The 25,398-nt window shown below is 38.3% G+C and overlaps 1 protein-coding gene across 1 annotated transcript in view; it reads right to left on the bottom strand.

The window, feature by feature from the left end:
* LOC129774930 (gamma-aminobutyric acid type B receptor subunit 1) overlaps positions 1-25,398 on the bottom strand; it is a 111,979-nt gene that overhangs the window by 60,620 nt on the left and 25,961 nt on the right. The window contains exon 2 of the mRNA XM_055779024.1: positions 8,573-9,465. Within this exon, the coding sequence (XP_055634999.1) occupies positions 8,573-8,590 (18 nt within the window). The 5' untranslated portion in view covers positions 8,591-9,465. The remainder of the gene's footprint in view (positions 1-8,572; positions 9,466-25,398) is intronic.

Raw genomic sequence — 25,398 nt, 5'->3', positions numbered from 1 at the left:
ACGCAGTTTGGCTTTCGCCGAGGTAAAGGGACGAACGATTGTCTCGCGCTGCTATTTTCTGAAATCCAAATCGCATTTGCTCGCAAAGAACAAATGGCTTCCGTTTTTCTCGATATCAAAGGGGCATTTGATTCAGAGTCCATGGAAATTCTCTCAGAGAAACTTCATAATCGTGGACTTTCGCCAATTCTGAATAATTTCCTGTACAATTTACTCTCAGAAAAGCACATGTTTTTCAATCATGGCAGCTTGAAATCTTCTCGATACAGTTTTATGGGCTTACCACAAGGCTCCTGCCTAAGCCCCCTCTTGTATAGTTTTTACGTCAATGATATGGATGATTGTCTAACTAGAAACTGCACGCTGAGACAACTTGCAGACGATGGAGTTATTTCCATCACGGGTACTAATCCCGCCGTTCTGCAAAAATCTTTGCAAGATACCCTGAACAACCTGTTCACGTGGGCTCTCAAGCTGGGTATCGAATTCTCTACGGAGAAAACCGAAATGGTCGTTTTTTCTAGGAAGCACGAACCCGCCCAATTCCAGCTTCACCTATCCGGCAAAACGATCAAGCACTCGATGTTTTTCAAATACCTTGGAGTATATTTTGACTCTAAATGTACCTGGAGAATACACATTGCGTATTTGAAACAGAAATGCCAGCAAAGAATCAATTTTCTCCAAACAATAACCGGAACATGGTGGGGTGCCCATCCAGGAGACCTCATTCAGTTATACAAAACAACGATATTATCAGTGTTAGAATATGGCAGTTTTTGCTTCCGATCAGCTGCCAGGATTCATATTCTCAAGCTGGAGAGAATACAATATCGTTGCTTGCGTATAGCCATGGGGTGTTTGCATTCGACACATACGATGAGTCTCGAAGTTTTGGCAGGAGTACCCCCGCTTACTCTTCGGTTCACAGAATTATCCTACAGATTTCTCATCCGTTGCAAGATCATGAATCCATTGGTGATTGATAACTTCGAAAATCTACTCCAACTGATTCCTCAGTCAAGTTTTATGTCTTTATACCATGAGTACCTTACCCACGACGTGCACCCTTCACCAGGCATCTCCAACCAAGTTTGCTTCCCATACTTTTGCAATTCCTCTGTCATTTTTGATCTGTCCATGCGACAAAAAATCCATGGAATCGCAAATCATCTACGCTCAGATTCTATTCCGCCGATATTTTCGGCAGAATATGGGGGCATAGTTAGATCTGATAAAATGTTCTTTACTGACGGTTCATTCATAAACGGGTCCACTGGCTTTGGCATCTTCAATGAAAATTCCAGTGCCTCTTTCAAACTCAAAGATCCTTGTTCCGTGTATGTTGCTGAACTGGGTGCGATATACTACGCACTGGGGATCATTGAAACATTGCCCATCGACCACTATTTTATTTTTTCAGACAGTCTCAGCTCAATAGAGGCAATCCGCTCAATGAAGGTTGATAAACGCTCATCTTATTTCCTAACAAGAATAAGACAACTATTGAGTGTTTTGGTCGAAAAATTATTCCAGATTACCTTAGCATGTGTTCCCTCTCATTGCTCGATTCCGGGGAATGAGAAAGCGGACTCGCTAGCTAAGGTGTGCGCTTTAGAAGGCACTCTTTTTGAAAGGCAAATTGCTTATAATGAATTTTTCCACATTCCTCGTCAGTATACGCTCGTAAGTTTGCAGCGCATGTGGAGTGGAGATGAGTTCGGTCGTTGGTTACACACGATTATCCCTAAGGTCTCGACGAGGGCATGGTTCAAGGGATTGAATGTAGGTCGTGATTTCATTCGCGTGATATCTCGGCTTATGTCCAATCACTACAACCTAAACGCGCATCTCTATCGCATTGGGCTCGCAGCAAACAATCTTTGTGATTGTGGCGATGGCTACCACGACATCGAGCATGTTGTCTGGTCGTGTATCCGGTTCCATGCTGCTCGCTCTCAGCTCTCTAGAGCACTAAGAGCACAAGGCAGACAATCGGATATCCCCGTCCGGGATATCTTAGGTAGCCGTGATCCTGATCTTCTGCTTCATCTATACCTGTTCCTCAGAAACGCCGATGTCAACGTTTAATGATGTTTCCTTCGTTGTGTCCCCGTTTCATATCCCTCCTATCCGATCGATAAACTTTTACTTAGTCGCGACAATACATACACACACTCTTTACAGACACACGGGCCAAAGGTTGTGCAGTCCACTGATCATTCAACAAGAGCCAAAGGTTGTACCGATCATGACAACTCTACACGAACTGATGATTGCGCCGGCTAGTGACCATTCTATCCTGGATTCCTCGAGTCGAGACAGACGCACCACGCTAGATATGAGGTACAGACTAGGGGGGCGTTGCTGATTAATGGTCAGCTGCATCCCAATAGGAAGTATCCCGTGTCGGGCACACGTACAGAGCATTGGAGACAGCAACATCCCAATTACGAAAACACTTGTAATACTAACCTCGAGCCAACCGCGAGTAATCGGTTACATATTACTAACATAGATAATAAGAAAAATTGTATTGAACTCCCGGCCCCGTGAGGCTAACGCCATATGAGCCTTTATAAAAATATATATTTTGGAAAAAAAAAATGTGACATTTTTTATTTAGACCGTATTGGTTAGGAAATATTATGCGATTTGCTTAGATGGTCCAAAATCCCCCCTTTTCCCCTAATCAAGACGAGTGTGGGTTTGTTGAAAAGCCCCAAGTTTGCTAATAAATCATAAGGTGCTCGAATTGTTAAATTTTTTATGTTTTTTTAACGATTTTCTTCAAAGAAAAATTATGATCATGGTTTGTCCGAAAAATGATCATGGTTTATTTAGAAATCACTACTTTGGAATGAAAACACGAATTTTCAACTCGATGTTGCTTTTCTCATTGCTTTAGTTTACTGTTATCATATTGATTCACTCATAATATAGGCTTTCTTCAGAATATTGTCTTTTCTTGGGCATTTTAAAGGTGAACACTCAACACAGAGAAAAATTATTTCTGCTATGCGCGAAAGACAGCAAGCGGTTGCCATAGTAATCATGTGAACAAACCAACATCATCGCATCAGTTAAACCATGATCAGAATTGAGGCCATCGAGACGCATTAATTGCATGATTGAAATATAAATCTGATACAAAGGGTGTGTAACCATGATGTTTACAATATTTGTAAGTGTTATAATCTGTTATAATCCAGAAAAGGTCTGAATATGTACCAAATAATCAACATTTAAGTTACCTTAAATGAGGCACGCATTGACAACAATAGAAGGTGGACTTTATAAACCTCTTAAGACATGTGAATCCGTAAAAATATATTAGAATACAACTGTAAATCATGAGAAAGACAATTTTATTTATATGTTTGGAGACATTTGAATACCTGATTTGACACAGGTGCGCTGAAGTAAAGCATTCAAAAAAGTGGATAAACCAAGACCATTTTTTCTACTGGACAAACCAAAATCTTTTACCCTATTTCAAAAATTTATTTATTTTTTTATTTATTCATTTTCGTCAAACAAATATAGACTAATATATACAGACCTCAAGGATGCTTTCGATCTCAAAAACCAGCTAGCATGGCTGAACAAACTCAATATTTCTCAAATAGTGAAAACACACATAGTAAAATAGTAAGAACAAGCTCAATATTACTCAAATAGCCAGACAAACAGCTCTAGTTTCCAAATTGTTCTGAGTTAATTCAGATGTTTCAGTTTGAAATATTTTTTTCTACTCATCAATGAAGGGCAAAACTTAGTTAAAAAAATAGGATTGGTCGAATAGAACGCATCTTGTTGCGATCGAATTTAGACTTATCAATGTTTAAAGCTCTAATATTTCCTGAATTGAGTTAAACTCATTTTTTTCGCTTTGGGTTGTGCGAAAGATTAAATATATTTTTAATATCTTTCAATAAATTCCCAATGTAGGAAAGAAATTCAGCACAAGGGTATTCGACGCGCAGAGTGCAGAGATGTGCATTTCACCACAAGTAAACTCGGAAATCTTTTTGGAACAGGCCGGTAATTGAATGTGACTAATGTACCGTAGGATTAAAGCATTTCATTCGTAGTTTATAATCGAAAGTTAATTCTATTTGTGATTCACATCGTGCAACTCGATAGATCTATAAAATACGTTTGCCTAACACGGACTATACCGATTTTCAGTCCGTATTAAAGAAACGCATTGCAGGATACACAAATGTATGAGAAATTTGAAGTTTTCATTGCAACGCTATTTTAACATGTTAGCTATTAGAAATTTTATAATCATCTATATTGTAATAGATGAATAGGGAGTACCCAAATCTATTGCGACACTCATAAATACATCAAGAATTTATTGGGGATTAAACGCTAAAAATGGACAATTTTCATGAAGTGATCAATGTTCAATTTTTTAATTTGTACTCAATATATTCCTGGAAGAAGTTATTGATTCTTTGAGAGATTCTCAATCCTTACAACAAGAGCTTAGCAAAATTGATTTTAACGACAGTATGAGCGCACATTTAAATTTCGCATTCACTACTCACTATGTATTTTTTGACGTAGGACTACGTCTAACACAATTTATGTTATTTTTTTTGAGTTAAACTATCAAATAATTGTGAAATGTCAAGCATTGTCCAAACGCACTATGTGCCTCGTTTTGATTGCTCCAATTTATGCTCCTCAAATTGTTCCGACCAAAAGGAGTCCTACGTCTCTTCGGTTATGTCCCCGACATTACGCACCCCTCTTTTTTATTTTATTATTAAACTAAACGATTTATGTTCGACGTAGACTTTTGAATTTTTACATCTCATATCGAACATGAGAAAGCAGGACATATGAATGTCAAAAAGAGATTCATTTCATGAAATAGGTGAGGTGGGGAATAAATTATTGATATCAAGCCATTAATAATATTGAAAAGTTTTTTTTTTAATCTGTATATTCTGTATTCAAAATCCAAAAAATCTGTAATCTGTAACTACAGATTCTTGGTTTTGAAAAATCTGAAAAATCTGTATAAATGCAGATTATCCTGTAGATATGGTAACCCTGATCATGACAATGGGTGCTTTGTTCAACATTTTGGGCAAATAAAATACACTTCTTTATCCATTCTGAACAAAGTAAGCATCAATTGATATTAGAGTTCTTCACAATTGATACCATTATTTAGTGTACCCATCAATTTATAAATTGAAATTATGTAACATCTATTTGAACAAGTACTACAATATAATAGAGCGTGGAGATGTTGGAAAATGTTTAGTTACCCACATCAAAATACCAAGAATAGGTGTAAACTTTCTTGAAAACATACATCTAATACTAATTTTTGGGTATTTATTTGGCCAGCATTTGTATGACATCTTCCCGCTGTGCACTCGATTCTTTGGACTTCATTTGGTAACATGCACGAAGAAAAAATTCTCATAGGAAGTTTATTTCTATTAAGAGAATGTTTTCTTTTCACGGGAGAAAGCTATGAATTATTTAACCATACGTGCAAAATGTGCATGAACTCAAAGCCTCTGAGTTCATGCATTTTTCGCAATACGAACTAAATTTCTAGTTAGTTGCTGTGAAAAAGTATTCTATAAAGGAATGTTTAAGGAGGAGTTCTTTGCTCCGTGCATGAAAAGAGACGAAGGGCAATGAATACTGCAACAACGACAACGGCTGGTATGTTTTGTACATGATGTGTTTGAATTATAAACACCATGTTTTTTTATGATGTGAGAAACATATGTTTGTGTTTGTGCATCATTGGGCGTGTTTGGGATAAACATTGAACACTAGCGAAAATTATGTTCGTATTAGAAAAAAAAAACGGAATTTGAACATCGCGTGGACACTAATAAATGTTTTTCGGAAGACTGGTTTTGAAGAATGATACTTGCAAAATATGATGTCGTTCAGCATCCCGAAATGCAGTACAATTTCGTTCCATCGAAAGCTAAAGCCAATTGTGTTTGGAGATAGATACTCCATCTCTGGTCAAGTTCTGACGCGAGTGAGCCACATCCGCGACCTTGGAGTGACGATCGATGATGCACTCAGCACTTATACACTCTGTCCATCTTCTATAAGACCAGGTGATGATCTTGCTGCTGACACATGACACATCATTGTAAACAAACAATGCTTCAATTTATAATCTAATATTGTAATATTGTAGGTATTGGTGTCTACCATACACTGCATGATGTTCATATGTGTGTGTGCAAGCGCTGAGCGTAAACGAATGTTTCCGTATTTTAAACTGTCAACTTTCTATAAGACCAGTTACATTATCCGTTGTTTTAGTTGTTTTGATCAATTAAATCTGGCAAATGCCGAAGGGAAAAGTCCTCACGGAGAGAGAAGAAAGACAAATCGATGCATTTTACCAAGAAAATGTTAGTATCAGAGAAATTTCTCGTCGGATTGGATGATCCCATCAAGTAGTGCTCAATAATTTGACGAATCCTCAAGGATACGGTAAATCGAAGCTCTCTGACCGGGATAAACAAGAAATAGATAGAACAGGTTCGAATACCTCAAAATTACATGTGAAAATATAGCAATATTTCAACTACTCAACTGCTCAGGTGACAATTCGTCAAATTTTGGTAAAAAATCCTCACATAAAGAGGTCTTAAAAGATTAAAACTCCTCATCTTACACCATCTCACATCGGATGACGTCTGAGTTTTGCCAAAGCTCACATGAACCGACAGTAGGACATGGTGTGTTGTGACAAAAAATGTTTCTAAAAGAATACATTTTGCTATATACCATAACGAAAAGCACTATTTAAGCACAATAAATAAACAAACAACTCTTTTGAACGAAATTGACGTTAAATATACTTTATTCAAAGCATTCAACAATGTATTAATGTATCTTGTTGCAACGAAATAGAATCAGGGTTATAGAAGTTGGACAGAGTGTGTCTCGAGAATTTCTTAAGAGATCGCAAAGATTTTTAGATCAATTGATAGGATATATTTCTACGCATCTATCACTATGAATAACATTTTATTTTTCTTGAGATAAACAATAATTGTTAAATGTCAAGCATTGTCCAAACGCACTATGTGCCTCGTTTTGATTGGTCTAATTTGTGCTGCTCAAATGGTTTCGTCCAAAAGAAGTCCTATGTCTCTTCGATTCTTCGGTTATGTCCCCGAAAATACCCACCCATATTATTTCAACATTTAAAACACAGAACGGCGCCAAACGCTAGAATGAAGAGTACAGGAAAAAGGTCAACAAAATTGTCAGCGTTGAGAAACCTTAGCGCAGTTGCCTGGTGCCCGTTTCAAGCAAACTGGATTTCTAGAATTGAGTCTATTCAGCGAGAATTTGTACATGCTCTCTGGAACCTTCCGTGGTGGAATCCACAGAATCTCAACAAACACGTTATGTATAGTGCATCACCTACGCCGTGTCCGGAATGAATCGTCCCATAAAACAACTGCAACAGAAACAGCTGCTTAGGAAAAGTGTAGTAGGCTGTAAATATTGTAGCACGGGAAAAACTTCATGGGTATAAATGCCTCACAGAAAAGAAAGGGTAATTACTATTATAAATTAGGTTTTTTGGTTTCCGTTTTTTGGAAATTTATGCTGAGGTCAATGTAATGAGAGAGAAGTCCTCATTTTACGAGGATAAGTAATCGAGGCGGCCCAAGCCGCCAAGATGACGCGATCCGAGTCGACTGCCGACCCGCCGTCGCGGAAGCGACGGTCTTTCGCACACAAAGCTGTGTTCCACTAATTATCAGTTGGATTGAAACATAGGATACGATCCTTAAGCAAGATCCGATCGAGTTTCAGCGAGCGTCGGACGGAATACATTTGTCCGGTTAATTTTTGTTTTGAAATATATCATTCATTGCAATTAAAAACTATTGCATTTTTGATCTGAAGAAATCTCAGGTATTTTGGTTTGGACACTTAGCACGCAAAATCATAACTCGTATACTCGCGCACGGTATCACAGGTATTTCTAGCCTACTACACTTTTTCTGAGCGGTTGTTTCTGTTGCAGCTGTTTTCTGGGGAGATTTATTCCGGGAACCATCCTACACATACTCTCATTAGCCGATCTCTACCGATAGTATCTTCAACCACGAATCACTGAATTAAATACAGGAAAATTAAAAAAAACTAATCAAACACCTCTATAGGATGGTTTCCCATACACATGCGGTTATTCAACGAAAAACCAAAGTTTGATTTTGTGGCACAGCTATAACCTCGCGGATCACTGCACGCCACCACCATATCCGCCCTAAATTTCTTCAGCTTCTCGCTCATTCAACCATTGCTGTTCGATGATAAATTTGTGACCCTCATAAATTGTTCCTCTTATAGATTATTTATTTGTTTTTTTTTTTTTTTGTTATGTCGATCCACCAACACCCACAACATTTTTTTTCTGTCAGCACTGAACCGAATTTAGTATATTGTTTTTTTTAATTCATCATTCTTCGAACGACCATTATATTCTAAATTAAATACTCTGTTATTTTTACCTTAATCGGTGTAAATATATATTAATACTTACATATTTGTACGCGATCATTCTCGATTTAAATTTGGTGTAACCCGTTCTCGCGAATATTGTCGAATCTCGCAACGTTGTAATTATCCCGTTCACAAGTTCATACTATATATATTTGAAACTATTTTGGCGTGGAAAACCATGAACGTGCCTTCAGAACGAATCAAGTAACAACACATTTGTATATGTTATCTATTATTTAAACATTTTTTTCATTCCAATGGTCATATACTGTATGTTCGACGATATTCATGATACAATCAAATTCAATTAAAATATCGAATAACCTATTCGAATTTTCCACACTTGTAGAATACTTTTTCTTCATTTTCTGCGTAGACATCACTCATCATCACTAACCGTTTTTAATTTCCTTCGGACGTCACAAAACTTTATTACCACAAAATATCATTAGCACAGACTGGTTTGAGCACGACTGAACATGAACACTGAGCCTTTTTTTCAGCGGCCTGGTTTCTCATACATTGTAACAGCACTCCAAGACTGCGAAGAGCGAATCAGTTGCCGTGAGCTTGAACCGTTACCATGACTTTCCGACAACACACACATACATACACTACCCCGGAAAATGTGTTGATCTGTACACTCCTACAATCGGATACTCATTCTCACAGGGATTCGATGGAAACACTTATCCTTCGCGAAGCTCGCATAATTTTCCAGACACTCACCAATACCACCCGCTAAGCATCATTAATTCTCTCAGTTATCTATGGCCTACACATTGAAGGGCACACGGCTTTCACGGATGTGGATGGGCGAGGAACAGGTTTCATTATCCTTGTTTTCATTTGCTACATTCCATAATACGTCACTTTCTGCACAAAAGTCGGATTGTAATGGTTAACCATGATGTAATGTAGGGCTTATCCGTTCTGAAAAAAAATAGAAAAAAAATCACTAACGTTAATAATCTTTATTATCATTTTTATTTGCATGCTACTGAAACAGGACACAGTTTGTCATATTCGTAGAAACTAGATCTATTGTAGCAAGTAGATAAAAGAATATAATGTGAATGATTTGTTAGGGAACAACATCTTTGTACAACGATACTATAGTTCGACATAACTAGATCGATATTTGAAAATAATTACAATCAGATTAGTAGGGGAAGGTGGCCCTTATTCGACCGCCTAAATGGCAACGGCCATTCATCACATAAAATTTTCGTTTTTTTGGCGTTTTCGGAATTGGAATGAATACCAAAACTCTTGAACTATTTTTTATACTTGTCGGTGTGGTTTATGACCATAACAGCGGAAGTCGAATATCGTATTCCGATGCCATTATGAACACGAAGATGGTGGCATCCGGTTCATTGAAAACAGCACTAATAGAACGGAAATGAAGTTAGAGGAGTTGAGTTAGACGAAGAAAGTGTTAAAGCGAGACGAAGGAAGTGTTAGAGCGAAATGACGGTAGTAAAAAACACTTGCACAAACGGAAACGGAAACCAAGGCGCCTCTATATATACCAGATGAAACAATCATATGAAATGCACTTTCAGCCATATTGGAATTGCTGTCGGTATTGTTTACAAACAGCATCAGAACGCTGCCGGCGGCTCTCTACAAACTGCTGCGACGCTTATTCGAACGATGCCTACTTTGTTCGGCTTTCGCGAATTTATGTGAAAAAGACGGGATGATTTTGAAGAATTTCATTCTCATCCAGTTCATCCACTACGCTCGCATGTGAAAATGCAAAAATGGCGTATCCTAGCAATAACAAAACAAACAACCCCCTCTCCACAAACCGTAATCCCCTTCTCATTGAAGTGATGATGTTGCTTCACCTGTTATACATTATACAAGCGCCTTGACGGAAACAACAACTGAAACTGAAACGGAAACTGAAATTGAAACGGAAACTGAAATTGAAACGGAAACTGAAACGGAAACGGAAACTCAACGCTGAACGCTGATCCACAAGCAATCCAAATTGCCTAGTTTTTTAATTTATCGATATCCACAAGAACATTTAACTCATTTTCTGTACAGATTGAAAATCTATTTTTCCCCTTTTTTAAGCATTTAGGCAATGCTTCATCAATACACGAAATTCGGATTTTCCCATTTTTTTCACAATAACAAAAGTTGCTTCACTCTCAATGCTGTAAATCACGAACCAAGCGACCGATTGGTGTCAAAATTTGACACGTATCCATTTGACAAATTTACGTTGGATTTACAACCAGATGGCGCAGCGAGTAAAATGAGGGTATTTTGTTTTTTTGCTATGAAATTCGTTCAAATTTTCTAGAAAAATCATTATTTGGCTTCAAATTTCCCGGTTTCATGTATTCTTTCCACGCTGAAAAGGTTAGAAAATCATCATTTTACAATATGCTATGTATATTACTAGGAATGGCTTGTTAGAGGTATTGTAACCTTAATTTTTTTCAACTAAGTAAACGATGAATAGGGTGTTTTGCGCTAAAAATACTGCAAATCCTTCTCATATCGGCCCCTACATAATCAATGATATCAGCCAATTTGATATGATATCGGCTTCATCGCAATTATCCATAGTATCAATAACCGGTATGCATTATCAAACTTAAAATTTTTCGAAGATTATCTATGACTTTGGTCGAATCGCGTGTTAAAACCATCGTAAATATACAAAACTCCAACTTTCTTACCATATACTGACGACATTCAATGGTTGAAATGAATCTAAATTGAAATAAAATTAATAATCACCACCGAATCTTGCATTTCAGTGCGTAAAATAAACATACACCCTCACTTTTGTGGTTCTGAGCTCTAATGTAGATGTCGCATGAGCTGATTCAGCTTTGCGTAAATTCGTCAATTCTAGAGCAACATGTCAAAAGGGTCTATCTTCATTGATCGTTTCTCTTCATCGACTTTCTCTTTCGATATCCACGGCCTTTCAGACTGATTTTGCTCTAGTTTTGCCATGTAGTTTGATAAACGAGGTTCCCTTTCACACTCCTTATCGTAGAACATATCAGGAAATGCTTTTACCGCTTAGTTATTAATGAAAGAGAATGTAGATGAAGAGAATCGACCAAAGAAGATAGGCCCTTTTGACATGTTGCTCTAGAATTGAAAGACGGTGATTTATGATAGTCAAGTAGATTTTTGCAAGAGGCGCCATCTAGACGTCAACCTTATTAACTTTTCAGCCAAACTGTTATTCGCTATAACTATAACTAGCGTCTCGATGACTTTGGCCGCCAACACCATTTCGGTTTTGTGATGTGCTATCTGAAACATAGCATCTCTCATCCAATATTCCATAATCTTTATCGCCTTTATCGGCTACAGAAGCCGGCAATTCGATTTCCTCTCGTCTCTCGCCTGTCATCGTCATGGAAACATCATCGGCGAAGCCGGTAATCTTCACTCCTGTAGGATGCTTCAACCTCAGCACACCATCGTACATCCCGTTCCGCAACGTTGGACCCAAGATGGAACCCTGAGGGACACCTGCTGTTATATTCAATTACTTTTGTCTCTTTTTTCCCAAATATATATTTTTGTTAAGGCTCATAAGCGTAAGCCTGACAGGGCTGAGAGTACAATATTTTGACAATATTTCTTATTAGCTATGTTAGTAATTTGTAACCGATTACTAGCGGTTGGCTCGAGGTTATTATTACAGTTTATTGTCATAACCGGGATGTTGTAGTCTCCAACGCACTGTACATGTGCCAACACGGGATACTTCCTATTGGGATGCAGCTGACCATTAATCAGGAACGCCCCCCTAGTCTGTATTCCATATCTAGCGTGGTGCGTCTTCTCGACTCGAAGAATCTAAGATAGAATGATCACTAGCCGGCTAAATCATCAGCTAGTGTAGAGTTGTCATGAGCGGTACAATCCTCAGGTCATGGTGAATGATCAGTGGGCTGCACAACCTTCGACCCGTGTCGTTTGTATCTGTAAAGAGTATGTGTATGTATTGCCGCGTCTAAGTAAAAGTTTATCGATCAGATAGGGTGGATATGATACAGGGACACAACGAACATCATTAAACGTTGACAAAGGCGTTTCTGTACAGGTATACATAGTCCTCTCTGTGTCGTGAGCCAGAACTCGGCTTTTAAAGTAGCTTTTCAGGATCTGGCACACACAGTTCGGTACTTTCATTCGGTGCAACGCTTCGGCAATAGCTTCCCAACTGGCGCTGTTGAAAGCATTTTTTACATCAATCGTTATTATAGCGCAGTATCGATTTCCGCGCCTTTTCTGCTTTAAAACTTTTTTGGCTGCTTCGGGAACTAACAGAATGGCATCCACCGTGTATTTATATTTTCGGAACCCGAACTGCGTCTTCGAGAGTCCTTTATCACTTTCTGTGCACTTCGTCAACCTGTTTAGAATGATGTTCTCAAGCAGCTTTCCGAGGGTATCCAGTAGGCAGATGAGCCTATAGGAAGAGGCTTCCCCTGGCGGCTTTCCTGGTTTCGGTAACAGTACCAGTTTCTGCTTCTTCCAAATTCCTGGGAAGCATCCTTCATCCAGACACCTTTGCATCGTTGCTCTGAAAAGGTCTGGATTCACTTCAACCGCTGCGGCTTTGAGGGTCACATTTGGGATTCCGTCGGTACCAAGTGCTTTATTCACTTTCAATTCTTTTGCCTCCGCCAACAGCTCTTCTGTGGACACTCTCTCGACGTGTTCTTCAATTTCACCATATGCTTGCCAGCTCATCGGATCATGCTGCAGGAAGAGCCCTTTTACAATATTCTTCAACCTCACCGGACAGCTTTCACTGGGTGTCGATGAACCTTTAATCTTTGCCATCACCACCCTATATGCATTGCCCCAAGGATTCGCATCAGCATCGCGGCATAGATCTCTGAAACAGTTTATCTTACTACGTCTTATTTCATTCTCAAGAGCGGTTTTTGCCGCTTTGAGTTCTTCCCTGCGCTCTACTCTGTCGATAGCATTTCTGGCCCTTTGCATTCTCCCTCCTGGCTCGAACACAGTTCGACCGAAGGGAGTTAATCGTCTCGTTCCACCAATAAACTGGGCGACGTTCGCATTTCGGCATTAGTTTTCGTGGCATGGTAACGTAACATGCTCCCACTACCAAATTCGTCAGTTCACCGGCACTGAGACTGGTGCAGTTCGCTCCACTCGGAGTGCTTCAATGAATAAATTCTTGTCGAATTCCTTCGACGTTCATCTGCGATGTTTTGTTCTTATATTTCTTGTTTCAGATGAACTCTGACAACCCACAGTGTAGCGGATTGCTTGATGGCCACTGTGAGTATAATCATCGGATACTCTCCAGTTTAATGCCAACTTCTGACTGCAGAAGGTAACATCGATGATTGATTCTCGACCGTTTCTATGGAAAGTGCTGGTGGAGCCTTTGTTGACCAGTCTCACATTCAGCTTCGCCAGGGCTTCTACAACAGTAGACTACAACTCCTCGCGTTGGTAAATCTCTCCGATGAGTTCTTCTGTTCGGTTATACAGCATCAGATCGAACTGTTCTATTGTCCATCTTGGGGGGCATAGCAGCTACATACGAAGATTCCGTTTATTTTGGCTATCACGAACCCTTCGTATGCAAGGAATACCACTTCCTGTATCTTTCCATCGTCGTTAGTGCAACCATTCTAGCTTTATCGGTCAGTTTCCGTTATATGGAGGTACTTGATACGGCTCTGCTATGATCGCCACATCACATCATTGGTTTCTGATGCGGCTTGCCATAGCAACTGTTGTACCGTATCACAATGATTTAGGTTTATATGCAGCCCACGCCCTTTCAAAGACCGGACATCTCGAGCACCCTGTAGCGTGATCGGATTCTTCTTCTGTCGTGCAGAGCATGTATCTTGGAAGTTTAGTACAAGTTTTTTATAAGTGTCCCTCGTCACCACATCTTATACTATCAGCATCCCGATCTATCAGGTCCTTTGCAGTACTTGGTGGCCAAAATCCATGCATTTGAAGCACCTCAATACTTGCCGAATAGCTCTCAGAGAGCATACTGTCCATCCGACTTTCGTTTTGCCAATTTCTAGCAGCTTACTTGCTGCTATCTTTGGTAGCCTTATGGTTGCTGTTTGAGTATCTCCAAATGCTTTCCTCAGCCCAATTGTTTGACTTCTCCCAGCTCGAACTGTTCATTTAGGGCTTCTCTCAACTCGGACTCTGTAGTGATCTCATCCAGGTTTCTGCATTCGACAACTATTTCTTGGGACAGAGTTTTAACTTTCGCTGTTTCTCCCAACGATTTCTCAACAAGCTCCTTAAAGGCCGCGGTTTTAATCGTTGGGTCTTTTTTCAGTTCGAAAAGCATTCCACCTTTTTGGGTGCGCCTCACTCTGGCCACGTTTTCTCCGAGATTTTTCATAGACGGATTTTGTTTTACCTTCAGAAGAACCCCGGCAAAGATCGCAGTGCCCGCTGTAGCCACATTCAGAGCATCTGGCTTTGACCTCTTCCGCCTAGGCTTTGGTTTGTCTTCCTTCTTCTCTTCTTTTTACTTCATTTTAACTTTTTGCCACTCATTAATCTCTGCATTGTTTTGCTTCTTTTCATCGTTGCCAAATCGCTACCATCTTTTTGTTTTTTGGTAGTCCTCCTCTCTTCAGGAGTTTGTGTTCTCCTTTTGATGGTTAATGGGGTCGCTTCTTTCGGCTCACTCTGCGTAGCTTCTTTCAATGAATTCTCCGCTCTTGTTCTACAGGATTGCTGTTCGCGCTCAGCTGCTGCAAGCGCCGATTTGATCTTGATCGTAAAGGTCCTTATGACTGCGTGAACGTTACTGCGAGGCTTAATGAACTCGTAGAGTTCTGCCGATGCTCTCTTGGCTTCACCAAGCTTGGATCTGCCGTATTGCAGAATAGGCTGCTCTGCGATGTGTTTGTCACTGCTGGGATTTTGTGCTGGCGATTGGCTCGGCGGCGGTGATCTCATCACCTGTCACCTTCTGGCAAAGATGCCTACCTCTTCGATTTCACTCCCGATTGCTGTGGAATTTGTTTGAAAACTTATATTTGTTGTTGGGTCCCAACTCCGGGCCGATATCTCCGCTCGTCGATAGTCGAATTTTTGTGATCTCATGGTTATCCATTGGAGCAGTGAGGCCATGCAGGGGTTGACACGGTTCATGGGTACCGTGTTCAGAGCCGGATCAGCGCAAGTCAGGAATGTGACATCTGAGCCTGGTACCTAGTGCCTAGACGAGCATCGAACGTACCCGAAGACTTGCCAAGTTATTACCAAGACGATGACAACCGCACTATTACCCCACCCGCCATTTCAGGAAGGTTTCATCCTTCCCTACTCAGGGAGCAGAATAGCACGACTGTCAGCCTTTAGCGTCGCATGATATTCGTTTCCGTGTCATGCCCGTTTTCTGTGTCATACCAGTATGTCGTAATCCGGATCTTACTGGCGTCGATCCTGATGTGTTCGGCACTCCTCTCGTTGCTCCTTTACACGGTATTTTCCCAGTGCATTCTCCATAGGCTTTATCGCGCCCTTACTTGCGTTGTCACCCGATTAGTCGACCCGAAGTACTATTCTAGGCCGGCAGCTCCACGGCACAAACAACGGACTGTTGTGCTATAAATAACACAACAATGATCATACCAACTGTCTCCGCTGTCCGGTGGTCTAACTGAACAATGGAAGACTATAAGGAATGCTCTTACGCCTAGAAATGGCTACTGTGTAATGTACAATTTATAGATAGGGGTAGTGACAAAACAGGAAGGTTCTCTCGATAGCCATTCGGCCGTAGTTCTGTGCGCATAGTATCTAAGGAATTTCTCATATAATTTAGATTATTCAATCTGATATATTGGACAAATCATCAGTTTGGACGACTGTTCACATATTCTAGGAGAGGTGATATTTTGTTTAATCTCAGCGATTAATTACCATAGAAATTACTTTGATGTTTAGGGGCAAAGTGGTCATAGGTGAATAACGACTTACAATGTTCTGTTTACTAAAACTGATATACCGCATCACATTCTGCTCTTGAAGAGGATCGTTTTGTGGATTTGACCCTGGGATTGTTTCTTACTACGTTTGTGTATGCATGAGAAAATTTAAATTGAGACTCTAGGTGAATAGGCCAAGCTTATTTCATACATGTACCTACTATATCAAATATGATTTGAACAAATTTGGACGAAAAAAAAGCATTGATCTATCCCATTTAGCTTGATCCTTATTGGAAGTAACCACGTACGTGTTACGGTCACTCTCAAAAGTCGAGAAGGCAGAGCAGGTAATCCCATCGCAGTCATGTTTGGGGTGGAAAAAAATCTACTCTACGCCTATGGTCGAATCTCAACTACGACAGAGTTATTGAATTAAACGCTTTCGATTGGAATTTAATCAGAATCATAAAAAAACCATGATTCTTACTTCACTTTTCCCATGGCATACTTGATGGTTTTATTATTATTAGTAAACGTAAACTATTAGTAAATTATTAGTAAGTAATTATTTATTATTAGCAGGGGAATCAATTTTTGAGGTATTTTTCGTTACGTCAGTATTTTACCATTACTTTTCTTTCAGTTTATCGAGGTGAGTTTTTTTCATTTTTACTCGAGAAATATTGATGAAAAAAAAATACTAATCAAGTCGGGTAAAACGGACACTCCATCGAATAGGGAGACGAACATTTTGTTTTGAAAAAAATTTGATTCTCCCCTCCTTCTTTATCTTAACAGATGTGCACTAACTAAGTTTACTAGAGCAACCGGAAGTTATGGACGAACCATCGGATGGAAGAGGCTGTAAAAGCTGTTAATGAAGGGTCCCTCGAAGTTGCGATGAATTCCAAGAACAACACCACAAATGGGACCACTTTCGACAATTTTCAGTCAGCAGTAGGAACAAGAGCTAGTGCGACATCACCTCGACCAAGATTCTATGGGAAGTCCATGAAGGAAAGTCAGAAAATTGGCTTTCGAACTGGCGTAAAAACGTACTGAAGCATTCGTTCAATAAACTAACTCAGATGGCTGAAATAAACCAACGCAAATGACTAGTGATTTTCAAAACGAAATCTGAGTATGTCATACCGGAAGTCGGAAGCTATTTTTACTTGAAAAATGAGAAAAAACTTCTAGGTAATTTTAGTCAAGCCTTTTTGTTCAATCAAGGCCTATTTGAAGTCCTCCACTTATTTAGTACATCAACTTGAATTTCAAAATATATCTTTTCAGTTAGTGTCCAGCTTTCCCTTCAAGTATCCGTCTTTCCCGACTCATTCTTAATTTTTTAAAGATGCCGAACACATTCATTTTGCAAAATTTCTGGCATCAAAAACAAATTTTATTATAAAAGAGACTTAAGACTATCAATTTGTAGAGAGATAGCTGAATATTTTTTGTGAAATTCACGAAAAAAAAGAACTTTACCTCAAACCAGAGCTGCATTGTTTCATCAATGTCACTGACAACTGACAAGCCACGTTAGTCACTTCCTACTTACAAAAATCTGATGGAGTACGATGCAACACTATGCCTGTTACTAAGTTTCGTCAATACGTTTTGACCGACCAAGTAGGCGGTAAAATTGTCAGCAACGAATTGATGATTGTCGCAGATTGAATTTTATTTTCGTCGAGCAAAGGTTCGATTTTCGTTCCGTTGTTGTTTCATGTATTTATTGAAGTAAATACTATGTCGAACACGAATCATTTAGGCAACGGACAGCAAAATGCTGAATTTTCGCATCAAATTTTCTTCAGCGATGAGGCACATTTCGAGCTCGGTGGCTATGTGAACACCCAAAATTTCCGTATATGGGGCTCAGAAAATCCACACGTGATTGTTGAGAGGCCATTGCATACGCCAAAAGTAACTGTTTGGTGCGCATTATGGTCTGGTGGAGTCATCGGGTCGTATTTCTTTGAAAATGAGGACGGCGAGACGATAACTGTGAATGGTGAGCGCTATGGCCGCATGTTAACCGATTTTTTTTGCCACAAATTGAAGATATGGATACGGATGACATGTGGTTTCAGTAGAACGGGGCCACGTGCCACACAACACGACCGAACATGGCCATATTGCGAACAAAATTTGAGGGACGCATAATTTCGCGTTTTGGTGATGCCAATTGGCCGTCCAGATCATGCGATTTGAACCCGCTAGACTTTTTTTTTGTGGGGTTATGCGAAAGACCGTGTCTATGCCAACTCTCCGCAAACTCTTGAACATTTGAAAGACAACATTCGTGAAGTTATGACCGAGATACCGCCCCATATGTGCCGAAAAGTCATCGAATATTACCTGTTCCGGATCAAGGTGTGCAAGGAAGCCCTAGGTGGACATTTGAATGATGTTGTATTTCACACATAATAGCATAAAACAAACTTTAATTTGGAATAAAAGTTTCATCGAAATTCGAATTCTAAGTGTGTTTCATTTCAATTTACTTTCGGAATTTAAAGATGGAAAACCCTGTATAATTGACCGAAGCTGGAAAAATCTTTACATGATGAAATAATGAGACAATTTATCTCTTCGTTGAAATTTCTGCCCGAGATCCAAATTAATGTATTTGAAAATCCATTCAGTTTTAGTTCTCGAAGTTTTAGCATTTTATATAGGAATGGTATTCCGATAGCACAACGTAAACAAATGCGTTGACATGTGTAAACTAGTAAACTAGTAAACGTGTAAACTTCCATTACATCAAGTGACATGGTATTTCTTGACGATCATAGGGCACTGACTTGCAACATGCTTTATTCGTCAACACACTCTGACAAACTATTTAGCATTGAAGAGTGAGGAATTTGTTTTGTCGGTTTATATTTTGTTGCACGTCGTTTGGTGGAAATGTTTCAATGGTCGTCATAGTAGCCCAAATATATGCAGTGAAAATGACAAATTGCAGCTCTGCCTCAAACAGCCCTATTCTGTATTTCGATCGGTTCGAAATATTTCGAACTACTTGATAAAATTTCATTCTGTATTCCGTTCGAGTTGTTTTTGCATTTCGTTCGATCTGTTACTCTTCCAACATTAAATGGACAAAACGTTAGAAATAGGGAATACGAAATTATAACTCGAACGAAATGATGGTTTCGATCGAAATGCAAATCCGGCGGAATGTAGAATAGGGGTGAAAGTGTCCGTCTTTACCACCCGTCCCATAGTAAACGCCAACGTCGCACGTGGTGCTTAAGTATGCCGCGGAAACACAGTAGAGTGAAAATCATGAAGATTAATTATTGCAGCGTAATCAAAACGAGGTAGCAGTCCAGTTCAGAACGAATTGTAGAACATTCAGAGAGCTTAAATTTAGTTCAAATAAATAATCAAGTCTATTATGCATGGAGAAAATTAATAGAAACAAATAAAAACAGTAACATTTGAGTTGTTTAGTAATTCAATTCCATTAATTGAAATGTTTTAAAATTGCACACAATACCAAATTATCGCTTCTTTCAAATGGAATCAACAGAATCGTTCTAAGCAACGTACTTCGAATTAGCGCCATTTTCATCAAAAATGATCCTATATTTCATTAGTTTTAGGATTGTTTTTACATTCGTATACTTTTTGTATTCGAGGAAATAATCGGTTCATCTTAGACTTCAATCTAATTTAAATTGTTATCGTAATAAATTCAAACTGTTGAAACCAGAATTTTTCTCTGAAACATTTCATCGGGGAAACATCAGTTGTGAAACAGTTGAACTGCCTCAGTAAATTGTTTATTCATTGTTCTCTTTTTAAAGAAGATACACAAGTTTGAACGTTTGCCCTGCGGTGAGTGCACCGCTTTCATTTTGGTTGTTCAAGTTATTTTGAGACTATTTAGTCGAGTGCCAGAGGGATACAAACGAGCGTTTTGATTATACCGACATAAAACAAAATAGTTGACACATGTGCTGGAAATTCAACTTCCGCTTCAAGGCAAGCATCTTCTCGTTGATGAAGTGTTTTTTCTAACATTTATGCTAAAAAACATTCCATATGCATGTGCATTCGATTTGGGCGTTGAGTCTTTGGTTTAATCAAGTTTACGAAATTGAAAACGAGACAGGTAACGAGATTGGATTTTTTTCATTTATTTCTATAGGCTTTAAGGTTTGATTCAGATAGAATCCGGAAATACTGTTCATTTTATAGCAGCGGTCGTAATAGACGCACCTGAAATCTTTCGACAATCTTTGTTTTCTAAAATTTATACAGGGTGGAAGTCGAAAGAAAAGAAATTTTATTTTGGAGCCCCACATTCAAAATCCGACGTAATCCTACTACTAAAAAAATATTGAAATTTTGAAAAAAATATTTTTTTGGATCTAGAGATTCGATACTGCTCTAATTCATATTTACGGCTTTTCTGGATATGTGTGATTTTTTTAAGTTTTTTTCAGTGTTGCGCGGCACAATTTTTTTTTTATTTTTTCAAAGGGCCTGGCTGGGTGCGAGAGTAAAAAGTGCCCCCGAACCAAATCACCAGCTGTATGGAACATATTGTATAGGGTACTAAATAAAACATTTTGGCAGTAGTACCATATATTTAAGTCCTTATATGGTACATCATAGGATCTATGGTGAAAAATGAACCTTTTCGTTGTTTTTGTTCACATGTGGTGTAATTTTTTCCTGAATTTTTAAGAGCATTGCGAGACACAACAATAATTTCCTTCATCGTCTTCATTATTATTTTTATTTTCTTGAAACCGATTATTTTATTGTATTCGTGATTTTCAATTGTAAGGTTAAAATAAAAAAAATAATAATAATTTGGATTTTTTAAGTATTCTTCTCATTAATCCGAATGATCTTTCCACAAGGACTTCATTTTTTCTCACAGAGCTCTATCGCACTGGTAACTCCTATAAATTTGGTAAACCATCTAAATCCAATGTAAAGATACTCTCATATATTTTAAGATACGAGAAAAAAATCTTTGTACAGCGCAATGATCTAAATCTACCGACAAAATTTAGACATAAAAAACAAAATTTGAACAAATATTAGAGCAGCACTGGGCCTCTAAATATTAAATAAATTAAAAATGCCCAAAGACCAAAAAAGTATTTTTTTTCGCGCAATCCTCTTAAAATTTCAAGAAAACATTACGCTACATGTGGATAAAACAACACATACGAACGCATTTAAATAAAAATTAGAGCAAAAGTGGGTCTCAAAGTAATATTTTTTTTTTCAAAATTTTGAAATGCCTGAAAATATATTCTAATTTTTTTTGTACGGCGAAAAATACTCTAAAAATTCTGAAAAAAAATCACATATACCTAAAATAGACGTAGGTAAAATCAAATTCTCAAATTAAAAAAAAAAAATTAATCTATATACATAAAAATGGATTTCTGTCTGTCTGTCTGTCTGATTCTTATGGACTCGGAAACTACTGAACCGATCGACATGAAAATTGGTATGTAGGGGTTTTTGGGGCCGGGGAAGGTTTTCGTGATAGTTTGAGACCCCTCCCCCCTCTCTAAGGTGGGGGGCTGCCATACAAATGAAACACAAATTTCTTCATTACTCGAGAATTGATCAAGCAAATGAAACCAAATTAGGCATATGAAGGTTTTAGGATGCAATAAATATTTCTATGGTGGTTAGACTCTCCATCCCCCTCTCTAAGGGGGGCTGCCTTACAAATGAAACACAAATTTCTGCATTACTCCAGAATTAATCAAGCAAATGAAACCAAATTAGGCGTATAGAGGTTTTAGGGTACAATAAATGTTTCCATGGTGGTTAGACTCTCCACCCCCCTCTCTAAGGGGCGGCTGCCATACAAATGAAACACAAATTTCTGCATAATTCGAAAACTAATCAAGCAAATGGAGCCAAATATGTCATGCGAATGTTTTAGGGGACACGAAACGTTTCCATTGTGAATAGACACTCCTCCCTTCTCTCTGCGGGGAGAGGGGTGTGTACTGCCATACAAATGAAGCATACATTTCTGCATAATTCAAGAACTCACCAAGCAAACTGAACCACATTTGGCATGTGGAGGTTTTAGGGAGCAAGAAACATTTCTAAGGTGGTTCAACACTCCTCCTACCTTTCTGAAGACGGGGGAGGTCTGCCATTGAAATGAAACAGTTTTGTTAGAAATACTAGGAATCTTATAGTAAAAGATAAATTCAACGGGGTCAATTAGAAGATCGATCAATGGACAGTTCTGCGATTGGAACCATGAACTTGCTCATAGTAAGAAAACGTGGATGTTTGAAGGTATTGATAACAAAACACAAATTTTGGGCGGGACGAAGTCTTCCGGGTCGGCTAGTTTAAAATAAAAATTAAAATTAATTGATTTTTTTAGTATTTGATTTTTTGATGAAAAAATTGTTTGAAAATATTGATCGATACACCTTAGCAAGATGCACTTTCAGTATTTTTTTTCATATTTTTGTCTCAAAGCTATTGAGAATGACGTGAAAAAAAAACGAAAAGGACCATTTTCATTACAGATCTTATGTTGTACCATATAAGAACTCAAATATATGGTACTACTGTCAAAATTTCATATTTAGTACCCTATACAATATTTTCCAAAGTACTTTTTTCACTATAGATCATATATTAAGCCAAATAGGGGTTCCAAAAAAACTCCAAAATTATTTAATATCCTATACAATATTTGCCATACAACTAGTGATTTGGTTAGGGGGCACTTTTTACTCCTTTACCCGGCCAGGCCCTTTATCGGGAAGTTCTTTATTTGGCAAGAGATTTGCAGCTGTGACTAGGGTTCTCGTTACAAACAAGAAAATGGACTCGTATGTATAAGGAAAGGTGTTTGCAGAAACGTGTCCTTCTATTTATTAAGGCTCATAAATGTCCGGTAAACTTTTGGCCAGATTTGGCAAGCTGCCACTACCATCGAGAAGTGCTTCAGTGGTACTGTGACTACGATTAGGCACTCTTCGATCGATCTTCAGCAGGTCGATTTTTCCCACTCCGATTTCAGATTTTCTGGATCGATTCTTCGAACTTGAAATCTTTTCTTTTCGATCTTTTCAATCGTAGAAAAACTTTTGTGAATTTGCTTTTAACCTCCAAAAATCACCTGAAAAATTTTATAGATATTTTCATCCAAATGTTGAGATTATACATTTGGATCCCAAGGTTGTCATATTAGTGATCGTAATTCTAGCAGTTGTGTAAGTTTAGTCGTTAGAAAGCAAGTATATTTTCATTCCATTATCCCGTTTCATGAATTGATTTTTTTCCAGGCTTTAACGTTTTTTGTAGTATTCATGCTGAGAAACAATGCAAGATGCCTTTGATGATTGAATAGAAATATTAAATTTGTATTTCGTGTTCAAAGAAAAGACGACACTCAAATAAAATAAGTAAATAAATTGAAAAAAAGGGCATTGGATTTTTCAAAGATCGATTCAGTAGAGATTATTTTTTGGTACTTATTTGAACAGAGAATCGATCCCTGTGCCGTTCATCGATATTTTTCTAGAGATCGCCCAATCTTAACCGTGGCAATGGGATTGAAGAAAAACTCAATCCTCCCAATTGCCCCCAATTACGCCCAATCCAAAATTATTGGGCAATTGTCAAGCGGAAAATGAAGAATGGTGCCAAAGTAACTCGGAATACTGCAGGTCGTGGAATAATAACTGGAATAACTTCCGAAAATCACCCAGTTGTCAGGAAGGTGGGAAAACGTTCTAGAAATTCTTTGTTTTAGAAATGCCAAAGCAAGGAATGCCGTTTACGCTAATCTCACGCTTCTCTTTTATGGAAATAATTCAATCTACAAGAAAAACCAAACAATCGGCTCTTTCCAAGGCCAATATTATTTACGAAACTGGTTAATTGCAGAGTGCTAAGAAGTGTGTATGTGTTTGTTTATTTTGCCCTTTTATCAGTACTTAAGATCGCATTTAGCAAAAACATCACGGACTGGTATGCGTGTACTCTTTAGAACCTCTAAATCGGCAGCAAATTCAGCCAATTTTCTACATGACCAAAACAATATGCTCGGTATCATGGAATCTTTTACCACAACTACATAAAGCGTTATTAGCCAGATATACACGACGTACATTGAGCACAGATTGATTGGGCAGCAACATGAACATCATTCTAATGAAATATATATCAACGATTTGTGGAGGCGATCTGGCGTAGTGGTAACATCCATGCCTCTCACGCTAAAGGTCACGAGTTCAATTCTCACTCCCGACATTCTTCCAAAAATGGAAGTAAAAGTGACGAACCAGCCAAATGAGTTGAAAATCACTATAATGCAGATAAAAAAAAAATATCAACGATTTGTTCATTAAACCAGGATCTCGTCGAAACATTGGGAATAAACGAGTATCACCATCTCCAAAGATCATCTCCTTCATTGAACCTAGCATTTGATAAGTGCCTACTGTTAGCCAATGGAGGAGAATTCGTAATACGCATACTTTAATTTTGTCCGCTACGAAACAACGTGTAAAAATAAAGGACAGAACTGTGTCGTGTAAGCAAATGCCGGAATTGTATAAAAAAATTATTTCGTGAGAGAATGCGTCCGGCGCATAAAGTCAAAAAACATACCTATTTCATTCGTTAAATTGTTTAGTTATTTTGAATTCGATCTGTTTTTGCTTTAAGCAAAAAAAGGGTGCAAAAAAAATCACGACTTATGGAATTTATGTAATTATAACATATATCACAATAGAGCAATTCCACGCCAAATCAGCCGAAAATGACAAATTTTGTCGCGATCCTCTTTATTTTTTTTTTTTGAAAACTTGTACATATGCTGGCAACTACCTAAGATCATAATATTAGGCTGTCAAAAAAGTCCTGCTGTATTTCCGCGAGG

Source organism: Toxorhynchites rutilus, chromosome 3, assembly GCF_029784135.1.
Source record: "Toxorhynchites rutilus septentrionalis strain SRP chromosome 3, ASM2978413v1, whole genome shotgun sequence".
Taxonomy (NCBI): Eukaryota; Metazoa; Arthropoda; class Insecta; order Diptera; family Culicidae; genus Toxorhynchites; species Toxorhynchites rutilus.
Note: the sequence above shows the minus strand (reverse complement) of the source record. Positions and strands in the feature narration are given on the sequence as shown.